The sequence below is a fragment of the Paramormyrops kingsleyae genome, chromosome 19 (assembly GCF_048594095.1).
Source record: "Paramormyrops kingsleyae isolate MSU_618 chromosome 19, PKINGS_0.4, whole genome shotgun sequence".
NCBI lineage: Eukaryota > Metazoa > Chordata > Actinopteri > Osteoglossiformes > Mormyridae > Paramormyrops > Paramormyrops kingsleyae.
This window is the reverse complement of record NC_132815.1, coordinates 16,130,739-16,150,247: the sequence shown is the minus strand read 5'-3', so window position 1 is coordinate 16,150,247 and position 19,509 is coordinate 16,130,739. Positions and strand designations below refer to the sequence as shown.

Sequence of the window (19,509 nt, the reverse complement as noted above, 5' to 3'; positions counted from 1 at the left end):
TGTTGGTTTCTAACCTCCTGATTCGGATTAAATGTTGGGTATCACTGTGATCCTGCAAGGCTAGTTAGGGTTAAAGTACGTCTGGTCCAAGGAGTTTGGGTCCTGATCCACCTCAAATCTTGCATTTTTGACTATAGTACATTTTTAATCTAATCTATTAAAATGAACTGCCTTCAGTTGTTAAACCTTAATTTCAGATGAACACAAGTCACATGCACATTAATTGTATTAGTTTAACACAAATTATATATATATTTCCTGTTCAACTGAAACTTTAGTGAGTGTACTTTTCTAGGTTTTTGCATTGCATAAATAAACCTGACAGGTTATTTTTCCCCTGAAGGCTATCTTTGATAGTACCCTTTCCTTTCAGTCCCATGTTAATAATATCACCCGGTCTGCATATTTCAGTCTCCGTTATATCAACCGTCTTCGCCCCTCCCTAACCCCCCAGGCAGCTGCTATTCTTGTTCATAGTCTCATTACCTATCGATTGGATTATTGTAATTCCCTCCTCCTTGGTCTTCCCCAAAAAAACCTTCACAAATTACAGCTCATTCATAACTCGGCCGCTCGGATTATTACCAGGACACCATCCCTCCACAGCATCACACCCATCTTGCTGCAGCTTCACTGGCTCCCGGGCAAGTTTCGTATTGAATCCAAAACCCTTCTCTTAACGTTCAAGGCCTTTCACAACCTGGCACCTCCGTACCTGCATGATCTCCTTCACACTGCTACCCCCTCCCGCACCCTCAGAATATCTTCTTCTATGCACTAGGCTGTTCCCTCTGCCCGTCTTACCACCATGGGGTACAGGGCCTTCAGCCGCTCTGCTCCACGGCTCTGGAACTCACTCCCACCAGATATCAGAAACATCAACTCACTTTCTCTTTTTAAATCTGCCTTCAAAACTCATATTTTTAAATGAACATTTTCTCTCTAATTTTCTATTTATTTATTTAAATTATTATTACAGTTATTATAATTATTATTTTTTATGAACTGGCTTTATTCTATGTTCCCAGTATTTTATGGTTCTATGCTTTATTGTACGGTGTCCTTGGGTGCTAGAAAGGTGCCTTTTAAATAAAATGTATTATTATTATTATTATTATATAAAAATTGATTAATCTTTCACTGCCCCATGCTGAACTGGACATTGGCCGAAAGTGCATCACCACCTTTTACTACTTCCTCAGTTCCGATTGGACAAAAGCTTGAGTCATATTTTTCCCATTTTCCATAATTCCTTGAGTAACATAGCCCGAATCTCTTGGCGGAAATACAACGCCTCAGGAAGAGGCAGCAGCCCTGCTTTCCTTCCTCTTCCTCGGCAGAGCTGTCGGTGTGTAACATCCCGCTATGAACCATTATCTGCTATCTTTGGCTGCATTATCCTTTGAGATTATTGTAATATATTTATTAAGTTACGGTAATGTCAATCCCTCTACACCAATAACCAAAGGTGGCAATTTCAGGTCTAGAAAGTAAAAATCCAGACGATGATTTACTTTCAACCAACCAGTTGAGTACTCTGTGACTGTGACTCTTTATGCTCAACTGGTTGGTTGAAAGTAAATCATCGTCTGGACCTGAAATTGCCACCTCTGCCAAAAACATTGTATTTCATTGTAACATTTTTTTAAACCTCAAGAATGGCCCATATTTTAATATTTATTTAATGGTTTAATTAAACGTGACATACAGACTATTCATTTCCATATTTCAACGCTGTAACAAGGCTAGACGAACAGATAATAATTAAACAGAGGACATTGTATTATAATTACGGATATTAAACGACTATATATCACATGCATAATCACAGGTAGTCAACACTACATAAACCCGAATGTATGATCAGTCTAAAATCTACACCCTATTTGGCAAATGGATCTAAACACAGAAACCTCACAACGCACTTAATAACACAAAAGATATTAAGATTTTAAAATATGTCTTCAATAAAAATAAAACAAATACTACAAATTATGATATTTTCTTCTATGTGCACCTATGTCTGGCAATTTTAAAAAATGAAATGAAGCAGGTAACATCTGCTTCCCCGTGAGATCCTGGGATTCTTGCTGCTTCACTCTGCATTGTACACCACTGAGATGACAATGAACCTTTACTAGACATCATCAGGCTTCCTTTTTAGCCTCCATGCTGCTCTAATATTTAATAATTATGGTATATTTGACAATATATGCATGCATTTATTTGAAGAGCATCAGTCATTGCTCTGAACGCCCTTTCTGTAACCAGGACAACATTATCCTGAGACATTCAAACACTTTGCCATAAAACGTCGAGGGAAAAGGGAGTTTTCTCCATTTACATCATGGTATGTTTCCGATCACCCGGGACTGCGGTATTTTACGGGGGTGACACCCACCAAAAGCTTTGCTAATGAAAGAGCCTTATCTTGTCCTCTGCTAGTAATAATATTTGCACTGTTAGCAAGCGATTAGTCATTTAGCTGTAGGTACACATTATTCAGACACAAAGCATAATAATGGTCCAGAGTTATAAATATCCAGTGTTAATTGCCCGATGACTGAAGCATTGATGTCTTTCGCTCCTGTTTTCGGTATCTTCACTTGGATCTGTACGCCTTCTCCACTTCCACCTTCTCCAGCTTAGTCTGGCTTCCTGTCTCTGGGGTCTCCCACTCAGAGTGGCACGGCACCTTTAATACGGCCAGAAAACAATAAGACGGGACCTTGGAAACATTGAAAAATGGCCAATCAAAGCCCTTTTTTCAATGATTCTAGTGAAATTCTAATACAAACTAGTTTTATAAATAAAGTAGCACCCAAGACATCCACGGCCTGCTACACAATGTTACACAATTTTCAACCAAATGGGTATACAATATACATTTATCTAGCAGACACTTTTATCCAAAGTGACGTATATTTTTGTTTTTGAGAAAGCAGAGTCAGACATTATCCCTGCCCAAAGCCTCCAGAAAGAAAGCCAGAGGTGACAGTGGCAAGGAAAAACTCCCTAGTAGGAAGAAACCAGACTCAAACTCATCAACTCATCCTCCTTGATCAGAGCCCTAGCAGTGAAAGCACTCAGCCAACAATGGGATTTGAACATGCAACCTTCTGATCACAGGCGCAGGCCATGTTCGAAATCACTGAGCCACACACCTCCCCTCGGGCCTCTGTCTTAGCCTTTTTAAAACTCGTGTTTTTATAGGGACACATTTTAAAAGTTTATATACTTCCCTCTGTAGGTTCTCTTCAGAATCTTTGAAAGATTCAACAACATGTCAAAAGCAGAAGAAGGTCTCTCACCAGTCTCCAATAGCTCTACAGTAAAACTGTAACAGGTCTTCTCAGTCCTGGAAGAGGGAACATTGATAAACCCCCCTGTTCTTTATGTGTGTGGGGTCTGCATGCTCTCCTGTAGAACAAAAGCATGCAATTAGGCTGGGTTGTGTCTGCAAATGTCCTTTAATGTGCGTGTATGTGAATGTTTCCTCTGATGACCTGGCATCCTGTCCAAGGTGTATCTCTATGTCTCTTTGGACAGCCCTGACCCCAGATGAATGGAGAGAATATTTTCAGCAAATCACTTGCCACCACCACCCCCCTCCAAGGAAGCAGGGGAATGTTCTGGATGGGATGCAAGGACCCACAAACCATGGGAAATTAGGAGACACCAATTATCTTAACTGTATGCATGCAAACATCAAACAGACAGCAGGGGCAGGATTCACGCCCCCAATCCTTAAGACATGAGGCACTGTGTTGCCCATGAAATGGGATTATGGGGCCAGCAAATGCTAGAAATGTCACATTCTTTATGGTTGCTGAACCTTCTTACAAACGCAGAGAGAAGCTAACAGACACCCTATGATATAATTTAATGCTCGGTTCCTGAGTCTTGGCTCCTATTTATAGCACGAGAAGGGCCATGGAGTGACACCTGAGCTACAGAGACAGAAAGTTCTAGGATAAGCAGCAGGAGTGGAATGACATGGACTTCCCAAAACTGCTTTTAACTGGAAAGCACAGTGCTAAATACACTGATCGCACTCAGAAACTGTATTTTCTTCATTAATGCTAACATCCATAATAATGAGGGTGCATGTTTTCAACCTGTTGCCTAATGTCCGCTCATTTTCCTGAAATTCTAATACATTAAAAAATCCTTTTGTGCATTTCACCTGTGGATCCACAACTTGGGGAAAAAAAACAGAGACTACTCCACATTTTTAAAAAATCTGCATGTTTGAATCCTGGATCTGCTAGCAGAAGACTAAACAGTGAGATGCAGGCTGCTTCCAGGCTCAAAATTTCTAAGACAACAGTACACAAGAGCAAGGTAAAGCAGGGAACGACCAAAAACCAGCCAGGCAGAGGGCAGAAGCGATTTACAAACGCCAGAGATGACCACCAACTTATCCGGCAGTGCCTCATGAATCGGAAGATAACCTCAAGTGACCTTCATAAACTATGGAAACATACAATGCAGGTGTGAAATCCTAGGACAGTTTGTATCAGGCTTCTAGAAGCAGGACCGAAGTCCCATTAAGCAAGGAAGAAGCCCTTCATCAAAGAGAAATAGAGAAGAACCAGGCTGGAATTTGCAAAAAATGTATATTTTACACAGGCACATACCCATAAATTGGGAAATGAGTGAAAATTGTGCTGTGGTCTCTTGATCCATACCGAAACCATTTTGCACTTTCGATAACATGACACTACCATAAATAAATTCAAAATACTAACCATCATCTAAGAGCTCTTCCAAATGTTTAGAATTTATAAAAATAAAGTATTGTTCTACTTCCTAGTTTTATGCCAGATAAGACCACTCGATCACCGTTAACCTAAAGCATGACCTACATGTTAAAACCGTTAACGTCCAAAAAGATTGGACGTTCACAAAAATTACGTGTAGGGGTAGTTTATTCCATTCTTGTGCGCATGAACAGCACATGTGCCAAGTCTTCCTGCCGAATATTTCCATCCTGCGCAATCAATGATCTTGTTTGGAAGTTATTATTACTAGCAGAAGACAGGGTATACAAGTATTTTTAAAATTTGATTTGTTCATCAGAAACATTAACTGAAATGTCATCTACTTTGTTTTAAAGCACACAATAAGGGAAAATTATTGCTGAGTAATTAATCGGAAAACAATACTAGGCCTATATCGTTTTAAAGAATCATATCAATATAGCTATACAATGCTCGCTAGCTACACTGGAACAATTGTGTGTATAACACAGTTAACAAATCGTCAAACTTTCACAGATTAACAGTGGATAATCCTATTAACAGCATGTTGAAATTCCCAGTTTATAAATGGGCACAAGCTCCCCCGCCGGAATACCGCGGGAAACAGCGGTCGTTGAGGGATCAGTCAGATGTCATATGATTTATCATGGAGGGACGGTGTTGAATAGACCGGTGCTTTTATGGAGGATACTGACAGTAATTAATATCCGAAATATTAAACTGATAAGTAAGACTATGATGAAATGTCCCGTGTCCTCAGCGAGGACTGCGGCCGTAGGAAGAGGGACGGTCGACTTTCTGGTAGGAAGAGAAGCATAGTTTCGCTGATGAATGTAAGCCGAATACAAGAAACATATCATTCTTTAACAGTTGGTTTTATTACTAACTTTTCTACCCTCAAATTGTAGCTATAACTGCTGGGTCTATATTTGACGTGTTACGAATATCACAACTGGAGATCTGTATGCGCGCGCGCCAGTGTGACACGCTTATGTATAATGCATACTTTATCCATGCAATCATTGTTTTTCTTTTAAAGCAAAGTACACTACGGGAACGGGTGTCACAAAGGGGGTTAAAATATAAACCGCATTATTTTCCACTGCAGCCTTAAAAAAAAAATAAGTTGAAGGCGATTAAGGGACTTCCTTCCTTTCCCAAATCTCTGTCTCCGGGCTGGGCGTTTATAAAAACGGGCACACGGTCCCAGCAAGGAGAACTTCCCAAACTGGGATCTAAAGCTTACTTGTTAATTAAAAACAAAGTCGCAACTATCGATCTGAAGAAATTAGCTTGAGAGAAGATCATGAAGGCTTTTCTTATACTGCTGCTGGCCGCAGGCTGTGTGTGCCTGGCTGAAGCTGCCGGTACGTATAACTGTTCCTGCGACGGGGACGTCTGCTTCTCCGCGGTGGCCGAGCCGACCGACTACGAGGCATCTCTGAAAGCCTGCCGACAGAGGAGTGCGGTCCTGGCCGCGGTGCGAGCGCGGCAGTCCAGCCAAGTCATCGCTCATCTCTTAGAAAATGTTAAGGGCGAGTTTTGGATCGGCCTGGAGTTACAGGACTCCGTGTGCTCCGACTTATCGTCCGAAATGAGGGGCTACAACTGGGCAACAGGGGGCAACAGCACGGACTTCACGAACTGGAGGGACAGCCGCAGGACGTGTGCGCCGCGGTGCGTCTCCGTTTCCAGTGACCTTAAGTGGACGGAGAGACATTGCAGCGGGAGGATAGATGGGTATATATGCCAAGGCGGGCTGGGTAGCACCTGCGGCCGTTTGGAGGAACAGCCTAATGGGGTTGCTCTGTACAACACCAGTTACCATGCAAATAAAGCGGTTTGTTCTGTCGACGCGGGCAGCGTCGCCGTGAGCGTCCCATCAGGGAATAAATACATCTGCGACGGCAAGGATTGGGTTCAAGCACCATGGAGCTGCGAAGTTAACAAGGGCGGCTGCGATTTTGAATGCGTTACACATGATGGCAGTCAGTGTGTCTGCCCCAGTGGAAAAACGGTCGGGGGAAACGGTGTCAGCTGCGTGGATGACCCGCGAGACCCCTGCTTTTCCTTATCGTGTGATCACTTCTGCACCCCCGAGTCCGGCTGCGGCTGCCGACAAGGATACGAGCTTGCAGAGGACGGGAAGCTATGCAGGGACATTGACGAGTGCAGCGACAGCAGGCTTTGTAGTGACGGACTGTGCGTCAACACACCGGGCTACTTTACTTGCACCTGCCACTCCGGTTTTGAGATGTCCGATAATAAGTGCGTTGACATTGATGAATGTCTGTCAAATCCGTGCGATCACGAATGCCTTAACACACGTGGTAGCTTCAGCTGTTCGTGCTTTGAAGACTTTATAAAAGTCGATGAGCTGTCTTGTAAATACCACTGCCCGAAGGAGGAATGCCCTGCGAAGTGCGATCCGAACAACGAAATGCAGTGTTACTGTCCGGAGGGATTTATCGCCGAGCCAAGAGACACAGGCACCGTCTGCGTAGACATCAACGAGTGTTTGCAAAATGAGTGCGAGCAGAATTGTGTCAACACTTACGGAAGCTACATATGCTCTTGCGAGAATGGATATTATCTGGAGGATGGATTTAAATGCAAGAAACAAGACGTAGGGGTGTACGACTTTACAACTCCAACTCCACCGCCTCCGGGAAATAAAACTTCGTCGGTGTCACCCGGCGGTTTGTTTGCCATTATAGTGTGCGTTGTGGTGATGGTCTTGCTGGCGGTATTACTCTTGCACCTTAAAATGAACTCCAAATGGATTTTCAGAGGTATCCGTAAAAACAACAGCGAAGATATGAAGAACCTTCAGCAAGTGACAGCTGAGAAAGACAATATGCCACTTCCTGACAGACATTTACCACTGAACACGTGCTAGCACGTGGGGCTTAACCTTATTTGTTTACTTTTTGCCAGATGAAGGGTCTGTTTAAAGGGATCTGAATATTTTGTAATATAAATGATTAAAAAAATTATAATATTGTGTTTGCACTTTTGGTGTTTTTGGTCAAAATGACTGTTCGATGAGCATGACTTTGAGGTACTTAAGCTAACTGTCCTTTGAAATGAATGTAATTATTTGGTTGGTAGACGTGCACACCTGTGCGTGATCACGACTCTGAGTTGGGAACTAGTGGGAGAGAAAGACATTTCCCGTTACGTCACCAACCAAACGTAGCCTATTTTAAAGTTTCACGTGTTTATATTCCGTATAACTATTGTGCTGCTGCTACATCTGAAAGCCACAAAACGGTTTGGATGTCCATTGTTCAGAGACATTGTGAAGAAGTATCATTTATGCTGTAAAATAAACATCTGATGGTCTTGTAGATGTCATCAGTTGTGCCTCACTATGCCCATTTATAATAAAAACTGTTCTTTGGCCTGTTGATTACTTGAATTTTTTTCCTGGTGATTTCACTAAGTTTTATTTCGTACTTTAATTGTTTATCAGTTCAGACCATAATAAAACACTCACTGCAGAGCCGGTCAATACTATAAGCCAGGGCATTTCAGATCTGCCCCTTGATCCCAAATCCAGCACTTGTTTTCAGTTCTCCCAGGTAGTTAGTTTAATAATTACTGATTCTGATTGGCCACACAATACTGAGACAGATACTGATTGGCATTATGTAACTGACATTGATGATCTGATTGGAAATGTGAGACACAGCATTTATCACAAAACCAAAGGCACTGGAAGGCTTATCATAAACCAAAATTGCCACTTTGCCCTGGGCATGACTCACATCTACAGGCTTCAGTCAGCAATCATAAAAAACACTGTTATTCAAGTATTGGCAAAGCTGTGGAAATGAAGATGTTGTGGGAAAAGCCTGAATTCATCAGCAGTTTAGGTTAGAGCCAGGGGCATCACTAGGTTTTAATGCACACGATATGAACAAACGTAGCGCATGAGCACAAAATTTCACAAATAGAAAACAAAGACTGAGAAATTGCTTTTCAACTTTTTTGGACATCTTAGGCCACCAGTAGATTTGTTTTTTTATTTCAGTCTGTTTTTTAATACAGTACAACAACAAAACACAGGAAATGTGTTTGCTGCATTAACAACAAGAAAAAAACTGAAAATAAAGTACATAATTTTTGTGGCTGCAATCACCAGTTACTTGGTGGGTGGAAGCATCAAAGAATGCCGTCTGTTTTTACGAGTGGCAAATCGGTCAATCACTCTGTTGTGACTCAGATGCTGAAGCGTGTCTCGCAGAGTTATTTAAACGGTTTGGCGAAATTTCTGTTCGTACCCCAGGGGGTTAATTACATGGGACTCTCTGCTGTTAGCTGGAGCTAACTAATTGTTATTACCAGCAGTGATGAAGACTTACTTTCTTGAAAAACTTGCGTATAGGCATGTTGTCTTGCTGTGTGCAGCATATACGCTAATGTGTCCGCAGGTGTAGATGCAGCGGAGTGTAAAGTAGCAGTGAAAACGTGGACTGGATTTTCAGTAATGTGGGCGTTCCCTGTGAACAACTGGAACGGATTGGATAACGAAGCACTGACGCTACCTTAACACTGTAAAGTGAAAGGAACCAACAGATTTATGATCATATTCAAGTGAATAGTGACAGGTTTATATTATTATTTATTTAAACTCATATTCCTGCGTCTTTATATTGAATTTGTCTGCAATTTTTGTAGTTTTTTTGTAAAAAAAAAAAAAAAAAAAAAACACCAAATTATTTAGGGGGGCTTAAGAATATTTTAGGGAGGCTTCAGCCACCCTAAAATAGACCTAACGACGCCACTGGTTAGAGCACAACAAAAATGTGAAACCAATGTGAAGGCTTGTCAAGGACTGAACTGAAGGACCCCATATTCAGCCTATATTATTATTATTATTTGCATCTTTGATGACTGAGTTTAAATTCTAAGTATTACATAAGTTCATTTATTTAATCATTTGCATGTCACTAGGATGTAGATTACATTTTTGTGTTATAAGGTCTACGTTAAAATTACATACGATTAATTTAAAAAATCATATTATGGTTGAATCATATTAAAATTTGAAAATATGTGTAGGTTTATTCTCTATATGCGTTAAAAAACAAAACAATCCCACAAGTCACGTATGCCTGTCACCGTTGAGGACCTCCTCTAACGACTACTCGTGAGCTTACAGCGACCTCTGGTGGCCAGTAGTTATACTTAACCTAGTTTATCACGGAGATTCCCTTCCGTAACAGGCATAGATAGAAATTATGCCCCCCCTAACAAAATGTCAACTTGACCCCCCCAACTAGGACTACCACTTTCAATCTACAGAAATACACCCCTAAAAAGGGTAGTCAACAATTAAATCAGAATCCACGTACAAAGAATACCCAGACCCCAAGATTTCTTGCATAGCTGGATAACTTGGAGGATAAGTAGCAGTAACTCTGGTTTTTTGATATCACGATGCTGATTAATCTTCTTAGTGGGATACATCACCACGGTAGCTATATTAGCAAAACTGCTCCAGGAGAGGTTACCTTTTAGGATCACTGATCTCAAACAGTGCCTGGATTGGGATAAGTCAGCACATTCTTGGTTTCTACCTGACGTAAAAAATGGGCTTTCCTAAACTTTCAAAATGGGTTATCCATGAGAATCCTGTGACTGCGGTCAAGTTATATTCGATCCGTCTTCTGGCTGTAATGCTTAAGTCATCTGATACCACATTTATTCCATCCTTTATGCCACTGCATAATTTATTATTATTTACATACCCAATGAAACCCTCCTTTATCACATGCTGTCTGTGTGTCACATTATTATACCAGTTCTTGGTTTTGCAGACCCCCTGCAACTGCTCTATGGACTGTCAGCCATAATGACAAGCCTGGTCTCCACTAATCAGCATGTATTATACATTTTACTGCTGGAATCACAAATGAAAGCATAGCAGTAGGATTAGTAGTAGCTGCCTAACTAGGACATACATTTCGTTTCACCCAGTTTTTCACGCGGATGGTCACAAGTTCCTACTGTCGCATCGCTTCTTTTAGGTCGAAAGGATTCAGCGATTGACCGGTAGGGGGCAATATTCCTCAACAATAAAGATTCTTTCGGAAACCAATACGCATGCAGGCTTTCACTAAAGCCCATCCTACGGCATCGTTTCTTGCTATTCATTTACACTGCGTTGCAGGCTTCGCTAAACCTGTAAGGAATTCCTTAATCTACACTATTTTTAAGTAAATAAGTAGTAATTTAGCAGAATGTAATGAAAATGACATTTTGAGAAATTAAGTATCGCTAATTGCATGTTTTATTAATAAATGAATGGATAAGCTGCATCTATCGGATGCAAAGGGTGGATTTCGGTTCAAATATAATTTTTGTATTTTTGCAAAATTTATATATAGCCTGTAAAAGTAACAACGTCGCTGAGGCCAAATGCTACTTCCACATTTCGTAAGCGAGATACTGTCGGTACAAATTGCTTAATAACGACCACAGCAGAAGAAGGATATCCTGAATTAGCCTACTCATCTGGATTGGTTTAGTAATCCGTTTCAGTGCCGTGAATTCTGCTGATGTCAAACCAGTATATAAATTTTAATTGCGTCAGCTTCAGTTGATAAACATATCTGGCATGCAAAATTTCGGGAATTATGTCTCGTTGTTAATTCTACGCTCTCAAACTACCTTCCACCGTAAAAAAAAAAAATAGGCCTAATACCAAACATTGCTCATGCACATCCCTGGTGCATCCATCCATTTTCCAAACCGCTTAGTTAAATAATGTTTCTTTATTGTCAGATGCTGTGAGATTGAAAAGTTTTAAAGTCTGCCCCCATCAACTTGTTTACTTACACAAATAATCACTTGACAAGAAACTCTAATTAGGCCTACCCAAATATAACGGGAAAAAGATCTTCCGGTCCTGATGTATAATTTTTATTTTGGATTATGTTTCAAATAAGACCTGAAACCCAATGTAAAGCACAGCCTGCTACATGAAACAACATAAGCAACTCAATCGCATTACGTATTTACCTGGGGTGCCACAGATGCAATGGTACGATATTTATTTCATTGGCCTACACATCGGCACTCTCTGCGTTTGTGTACAGCTTGGACACATTCATAGATCCCCATGCGCCTTTTATAAAATTGGAAAACACTGAAGTCGCGGTGGTGAATACCTCCGATGCGCGTTCCACCCCATAGTCATGCCCGCGCCTACGCTCGTTCCCGTCGACGCCGGTGCGTTTCGTTGGATAAGAGACGGCGTGTGGAAGAGCGCAGCTTACAGAGAAGAGCGGGTTTCACAATTATAATTTCGTATTCTCGCAAGACTTTCTGCAGGTGTGCGTAGATGCGCAACGTTGTCATTAGAAGCACTGCATTGTTTGGTAGGAGGCCACTGTGAAGCTGAACCTGTATCCGATGTGACACAGCGGCGTATTTCGGGACGGGCACCCAATTTACCGTGGTAAAAGGATGAAACGTAAGATCACTCTGGTTCAGTAGGCCGTACATATTAACGGGACGAAAGGAAATGCGTCTCAGTCTGGCATCATTGTTTCGTGTCGGGGTGCCCAGAAGAAAATAGGGGGACGCGCTTTGCGAAAATGGTCCTGGTTATTCATTTTAAAATACACCGTCCCGCATTTTCTTCCAGAGCGCCGTGCTTCCATGAATTGCGCCGGTAGAAGATGTATCACCATGTAATAAGATCTAGGTGTGGAGATCCGTTATCGTACAGATGCTTTACAGTCTGCCGCAAACTGCTGATGCTTTTAATCTTTAATCTACAGCCGCAGTCCGGTTTCTCAGACTTCACCGTAGGTACGATCTCCGCTCCTTCATCCGACGTAGATCTCAGTTATATAAATAGACGCCCGATAGCCCTGCATTTTGCTATGTTTGAGTTACTGCCGTTCAGATCGTGCAGCTTCTGGATATGTATTTGTTAATGTGATGTAAAATATGTACCTGTACCATAAATGCACTTTAGTAAAAGTGCCTGTGAATGTTACCTTTGGTTATTGCATGCATATACTGAATCACATGAATGCAGTTCCTAACGACATGAGCTTGGAAACAAAATTAGAAACCGGAGAATAGCATTTTAAAGCAGACTGTGGTCTGTGAGGTTGGCTGCCGAAAATATTATTTTAAAAAACTGTCAGTAGTTATTCTGTCAGATAGCGCTGTTCTCCTTTTCTTACCTTGCCTACTTTCGCCTGATCTCTGTGGCTCTCTCAGATCAACAGTTCTGCGTGGATCCCGGTTACCCTGATCACGGCAGCCGACTCCCAGCCTCGGGGGTCTTTTTCGAGAATGACCTGGCCCGGTTCTCTTGCGAAGAGGGCTTTCGACTCAAGGGCCCGGCCAAGATGGCCTGTACGAGGCTTTCTAATGGCTCCATTGGCTGGAAGCCAAACGTGAAGCCGGTGTGTCTCCCCGAAGGTACCCGTATTTATCTTCCTACGTACAAACCCGTGTAAAAATATTTCCGTTCCTCTGTGTTTAGAGCAGAAAACAGGTGCCCATCCCTGTTAGTGTGATTTTCCGAATGTGTAGTTAAAGCGCTGATAAAACGTAGGATAATATTCATCTTTAAAATTTTCTATACATTCATCTGGGGGCGGGGCTATCCCAGACAGCATAGGATGCAAGGCTGCCATGCACGCGAAATAAGATGCTCTTCCATCACAGGGCACGTGCACATACAGGGCACATCACTCCCAGCTCTGAGCAGTAACGTGGACTGTGGATCCCATAGGACCAGACTGGGAAATACTGGTGTAAAGCAACAGTGATGCCTTCTGATGCACTATGTCATCCCTGCTTAGATTTTATAATTATGTTATTTTTTCATATTTTCTCATCATCATGTGATATGATCATTATGGTACACAATGTTTATCAACACTATAAAAGGTTAAGGCAGATTTATGACACTGACACTCCAAATATTCAACTTCATGACCCCAGAAATTTTCACCTGAAACACAGATAAATGACACTTATGCTTAATGGTGAGGAACAGAATATTAGGGTGTATAATCAACCAACAAGATCAAGTACTTTACCTTACTGATGCCTGAAATGCAGACTGCAAACATACAGGTGGCAGGTTTTTACTGAATAGTTCATGGCTTCTTGTGGGAATTTAGCCCGAGGTGCATTGGTCATCTTTCTTTACCAGACATCTGACGACTCTAATCTTTACCTTCATGTTTTTGTGGATTTTTCTCTGGAAAATTCCATCTAGCTGGATGTCCCTCAGCTTAGCAAATCTCTTCACTCCCGAAATGAAGATTTTCTGAGATGAATTATTGCTCTTCTGCTCCCTTCTGTTTTCTTTAGCACACCATGCATTTTTCAGTTCTGGGAGAAGCAATTCCGCTGTTTTTCTTCTTTTTCATGGTTCCTGTTCTTCTTATGTCCATTTCAGATTGTATGGTTCCATACGTGGATGATGCTGATGTTGTAAATAAGACCTACAGACCTGGGGACCAGCTGGTTGTTAGTTGCCATGGAGGATATCAGATTCGTTACCCGGATGCAGACACTGTACAGTCAGTCTGTCAGGATGATGGAAGCTGGGCTAACCTACCAGTCTGTCAAGGTACAGTTATACTATATGTCCTTAACCTTCACAGACTTATTTTTTCCCACTCTGGGGAAGTCTACACAAGTCTACACAAGCAATCTCACATCATCATCATCGTCGATGACTCTCGCTGCCTCCTCCTCACCCTCAGGCTGTCTGCGGCCCATGATCCCTCCTCACAGCTACGTGAACCTCACCGAGACGGAGTTCTCCATCCCGGTGGGGAAGGTGGTTCACTACCAGTGTTTCCCAGGCTACAAGCTGGATGGTGCTGATCTGCTGGAGTGCATGTACAGCCTCATGTGGTCCAGTCCACCACCCCGCTGCCTGGAGGTGGAAGGTGAAGTAGCCACAGTCCTGTCTGCTTGTCAGGTCGTCCAGCACACTTACTGTAGGCGTCAGGGCTGAGCTTTAGGCTCCTAAAAAATGCTACACATTTACAAACCTACATATCTTCATATCTCATCTACAGACCTTCACATTGACACACATTTAACTCTTCACATGTATACACCTTTTCATCAACACAACTTTATGTCTTTCCATCTATGCAGTTTCAAGAGGCTATGTATGAGTTAGTTTCATAGTAAATGGTATCTATGAATAAAGCATATAATAAACTGTTTTACCTTATATGGTTTGAGCTGCGGGCGACATAGTGGTTAGCTCTGTTGTCTCTGGGACTGAGGTCTCTGCCCTGGCCCCATATGTGTGGAGTTTGCATGTTCTCCCTGTGCTGTCAGGTGGTTTCTTCTTCAAGGTGGTGCAGTGGTTAGCACTGTTGACTCACATCCTGAGGATTGTGGGTTTGCATCCCACCCCTATTTTGAGTTTGTAGATTTAGCCTGTTCTCCCTGTGTTGTTGTTGAGTATCTCCTGCAGCCCCAAGACATATAGTTATGTGAACTGGCTTTTTAAAATAATTACCCATGTCCCGTGCTGCATGTTGCTTGGGATATGATTAGGGTTGCACAATATCACATCATGATATAATTGCGATTATATGACGCATGCACAATTACTTTAGATGTGGGGTGTAAACATTTATCCAGACCCTGGCTTTTTGGTACTTTATGGACGTTTATGAATGCCTACAATTTGTTAAGTAGATTACGAGTACACATAAAATATTAATGAGAGGCGTATTGTGACGCCTAAAAGTTAGTAATCTATATAAATTCGGCATATCTTTTGAATCGGTGCTCTTGTCTGTGTTTGGCCAGCAGATGTTGCTTGTTATCCTGTTCTCTCCTCTGTCTTGTAGCCCTTAGTCCCTAATTTTCCTGCTTTTGTTCTGTTCTTCAGTTAGTCAGTTTAGCTGTTACTTCGTGTTTGTAGCTGTGGTTGATTCTCAGGCTAGTTCCCTGTTTTGTTCTCTTCCTTAGTTTTGTTTGTTTGTACTTTTAGTTATTATTCCTGTTTTGTTCTTGACCTTTCATGGTCCCTTTATTTTCTGGTTCCTCCCTTTTATATTCTGTTTTGTTAATAAACCTTGTTTGTTGTGAGCCACTCTATGGATCATCCCTCTTTTCCCTCTGTCATCATGCGTCTTTGTAACAATCCTTATGTTATTAAATTCGGTTAGTGGAGCATGCCACACAATTCTGTTTTAGTATACCTTGGAAGTGATAAGCACTGAAGTCACTCTGAAGAAGGGGACAGTTCAACAGCCATAACATCTTTTAAAAGAGGAGATATTGTGCATAAACAAGACGGAAAAAAAACCGTCGACGGTGTGGTGGTACTTTTTGCAGTCTAAAGTTGACATGTTTATTAAACACAAAATATGATACTGTGAAAAGGTGATGGCTGGGTGTTGCTTGCAAGAATATCCAACTACAGGAACACGTGACTACGAAAAGGACACAGTTCTAAAAATATGGAAAGATTTCTGCTTGCGTTGCACTCAGCTTGTTGCAAGTGTCCCCAAGGTGGTTTGGAAATCTAACAAACATATTGCAGGCGTGACTGTTGGGTGAGGCGGGTGTTGCAAAAGCCACAAAATATTGTGGGGCTCTGAGCCATTTCCGGAAGTCTTGAACAGCAAGCCAGGATGGGGGTTATTTTTACAAAAAAATAATAATAAAAGTCCTTTGAGCTAGAGATGTGTTACTCAGATGCGTTATTTGAAATGCCAGGTCGGATTTAAAAATATCATTGTAAAAGCAGGATGGCTTTTCCTTAACTTGCAATGCAGAAAGATTCTGAAGCAAGCAATCCTTTAAAACGGTTTTGTTTCCAGTGTGTAGTCTGCCCCCCATGGTGGAGCATGGCGACTACGTGTGCCACCCCCAGCCCTGCGATGGCTACATCCACGGAACCGTAGTCGAGTTTTTCTGTGACCCAGGCTACACCCTTGCGAATGACTACAGGTATATAACCTGCCAGTTTGGACAGTGGTTCCCTCACATTCAGGTCTACTGCGTCAAAACAGGTAGGTGCACAGAGTGTGGCCACACCACTATGTCTGTGTTGTAACTGGGAAGAGCCGGTCATCCCCTCTGTTTCCCCCACAACGCAGAAACCTCCTGGCCAAACACTCCGGAGACTCTGACGACGTGGAAGCTGATCTCCATCACAGCCTCCAGTGTGCTGCTGGCCCTGTTGCTGGTCGTCTTAGTGAAGGCGTTCCAGTTCAAGTGCAAGACGCACCGGCAGTTGAGGTATGACAGCCCACATTTGCGTGAGTGCCTGGTGGCAATGGAGCGGCACTCAATGCTGCTGCTCTGCATCCTCAGGGATCAGCGCCGGAATTCTGGCTGCCCCGACTTCCTGGTGGTGGATGGGGTTCCTGTGCTGCTCCCCACGTATGACGAAGCGGTCGGCAGCGATGCCAATCTGCCCCCTAACTTCGAGCCCCCTGCCCGTGCTGGCCACGCTCCCTACCTGCACCCCCAGGAACAGGGACCTCCAGCGTATCCCGGCCATGCCCAGGGACACAGAGTGACAGGCCGGGACACCACTGAATATGAGACGTGCGAGAGCCTTTCAGATTCCACAGAATATCTCCAAAGCGTGTGCCCCTCGTCCGTGTTCACAGGGGGGCAGAGCAACTTGTCAGACAGGACCAACCCTGTGGTCTCACCGTCGGGGGACACGACGTCCACGAGCCCCAGTATCGATATAGCTGACGGTACATTGTGCAACTACAAATACATGATGGAAATATTACAATCAAGTGCTGGTTATGATCATCCGAGAACATTTTTTATATGTACCCTAATCTATATAGTTCTAAATAACTAGTCCCCAGCTTAAGTCTCACAGCATGGACTGTATTTCCATTGTCCTGATAATGCTTATTTTGTTTTTACTTTTCAGGAATGCCTCTGGTAGAGGATGGATGTGAAGACTGCTGATGAAATCTGCCACTTGGTAGAAAAAATACATATGAGAAAGATTTTTACATGTGGAAGATGAACTGAAGATACTGTTCCTTTGCATTACTACTCATTAAAATCCCGGGAAATCTCTCTTTTTTTTAAAAAAGGAGAGGTGGATCTCTTTCTTTTTGAGTGTGCATGGCTGTACACATCTCCAGTCAGCATCTGTATGTTTTTTTTTTGTTTGTTTCTGTTCTTGTCAAACCTAAAGCGACACTGGGAAAATCGGACTGTACCTTATGCCCAAGCAGACAGAGACCCAGCTGACATTTTCTGTGCTTGTCTCTGACTGGTTTCCAGTCCTCAGATCTCTGGTCATACGTTCTGGATCATTATCCAAATTAACTTAGGTGAGAGAACTAACCTGTTCAGCAGAGACTGAACAGGGATATGATCTTGATACCAGCGGGTGATTAACCGGTTACCTGCCAGTGGTTTGCCGGTGAATGGTAGACATGTGGGGGACTAAGCAATAAGTAAATAAGGAGATGATAAAAGTTTACGGGGGTGAGGATCATCAACAGGAACTGGGAAAACAAGACGAAAGGGAGCGGACAGTCCTGCTGACTCAGGACATAATGTCCATTGTGATCCTTGTTAATTACTCTCCTTGTGAGCTGTGTGCTAACTGAGAGTTGTCTTTAATTTCTGTCAGTCCTTTGTAGACTCTTCAAACAACATCCAGAGTTTCTGATATAGCACCTTCCCCCACATACGCGTTACACAACTGGAGAAACGCCATCAGCAAACATACTGGCAGTTCATCTGAATGGCTGATCTTAAAACTCTGGGTGAAAAACGATGTCCTGAGTTGGGTGTACGAGGGAAAAATGCTGGGTGGCTAAGGCTAACTGGGAGCCGGTTCCCACCCCCACAGGTATGCTGGTAAATCAAACAGGTGTGTGCATGTTAAAGGGAGGAACATTCACTTTATAAGCCAAGTCACTCAGTTGTTTTCCAGGTGGTTTCTGTATATATTTAGCTAGGCCTGTATTCACTGAATTACAATGAGCTGATGAATTAAGGTGACAGAGAGGCAGGAGAATCTTATGGATCGCCAGGCTACTTCCAGTGTCACTCCAAATAGCACTGAGAACGTGATTGGGATGCACACAGGTGGAATAAGGCGTCACCAAAAACATCTCCAGCGTTTCACAGTTAAGTTAAATGTTATTTCAGACAAAGCCCTCTGTACATCAGTTTAGGGCAGGCTTAAGGGGCTTGTGTGTAATTTGGGGATTAATTCTGTGTGTATGTGACCCAGGAAATATGATTTATTGTTTTGAATTGTTTTTTTTTTTTTATCACATTGTGGACGAGAATGTTGAACGCTGAACGGGTGGGAACGGGTCCACATGACCAATGTCATATAATCTTGTATAATCCTTCCCGGCTCAGGATGTCACTGCAACAGCTTCCTGTCACATTTTGGATACCAAGTAAGTGTTTTGAAAACTGCAGCTAAGATGTAGGACGCTGACTATCGCAAAATCTTCACTTAATAATGAAAAACAATATAATATTACTCAGAAGGGATTGAGAAAAAAAAACTATAATTTATTATTGTACTATACATGGATTGATGGACTAAGATCCTGGTATGAGTAGGAAAAAGTATCCAGAAAAAAGAAGTTTGTGAATGTTAAAAAAAATCTAAGCTGTGCAAGTCACCTGATTTCCAGTTAGAAATGGAGAGAAAGTTAATAGAGACAAAAAACCAAAAATATCAGTGGTCATCTTTGCTGTTTAATAAAAGCAATATTAA

The 19,509-nt window shown here is 42.3% G+C and overlaps 2 protein-coding genes and 1 long non-coding RNA gene across 6 annotated transcripts; 2 read left to right on the top strand and 1 right to left on the bottom strand.

Annotated features, from left to right (window-relative positions):
• Positions 1–1,659: 1,659 nt before the first annotated feature.
• On the bottom strand, positions 1,660–13,060 carry LOC111837557 (uncharacterized). The gene is made up of 3 exons (XR_002836676.2): positions 12,971–13,060; positions 3,312–3,420; positions 1,660–2,695 (listed from the first exon to the last, which is right to left on the bottom strand). It is a non-coding gene; the product is annotated as an uncharacterized lncRNA (long non-coding RNA).
• Positions 5,529–8,175, top strand: thbd (thrombomodulin). Its single transcript, XM_023799683.2, has one exon. It carries the CDS (start codon positions 6,070–6,072, stop codon positions 7,660–7,662), a length of 1,593 nt encoding a protein of 530 aa, XP_023655451.1. The 5' UTR covers positions 5,529–6,069; the 3' UTR covers positions 7,663–8,175.
• On the top strand, positions 10,785–19,497 carry susd4 (sushi domain containing 4). 4 transcript variants are annotated; one of them, XM_023799717.2, is made up of 9 exons: positions 10,785–10,955; positions 12,557–12,587; positions 13,008–13,211; positions 14,203–14,376; positions 14,513–14,701; positions 16,604–16,795; positions 16,883–17,024; positions 17,100–17,494; positions 17,683–19,497. In XM_023799717.2, the coding sequence occupies exons 1-9, from the start codon at positions 10,875–10,877 to the stop codon at positions 17,718–17,720; spliced, it is 1,446 nt and encodes a 481-aa protein (XP_023655485.1). In that variant the 5' UTR covers positions 10,785–10,874; the 3' UTR covers positions 17,721–19,497. The 4 variants fall into 4 exon arrangements, with proteins under 4 accessions (XP_023655485.1, XP_023655494.1, XP_023655501.1 ...); XM_023799726.2 differs by lacking the exons at positions 10,785–10,955; positions 12,557–12,587 and adding an exon at positions 11,155–12,151; XM_023799733.2 differs by lacking the exons at positions 10,785–10,955; positions 12,557–12,587 and adding an exon at positions 11,155–12,246.
• The last annotated feature ends 12 nt before the right edge of the window (positions 19,498–19,509 follow it).

Excerpts from the sequence above, each read along its gene's own strand:
- thbd (XM_023799683.2), top strand. The coding sequence starts at position 6,070 with ATGAAGGCTTTTCTTATACTGCTGCTGGCCGCAGGCTGTGTGTGCCTG.
- susd4 (XM_023799699.2), top strand. The coding sequence starts at position 12,455 with ATGTATCACCATGTAATAAGATCTAGGTGTGGAGATCCGTTATCGTAC. Across the intron at positions 13,212-14,202 it reads GCCGGTGTGTCTCCCCGAAG|ATTGTATGGTTCCATACGTG; the intron begins GTACCCGTATTT and ends TGTCCATTTCAG. Across the intron at positions 17,495-17,682 it reads CAGTATCGATATAGCTGACG|GAATGCCTCTGGTAGAGGAT; the intron begins GTACATTGTGCA and ends TTTACTTTTCAG.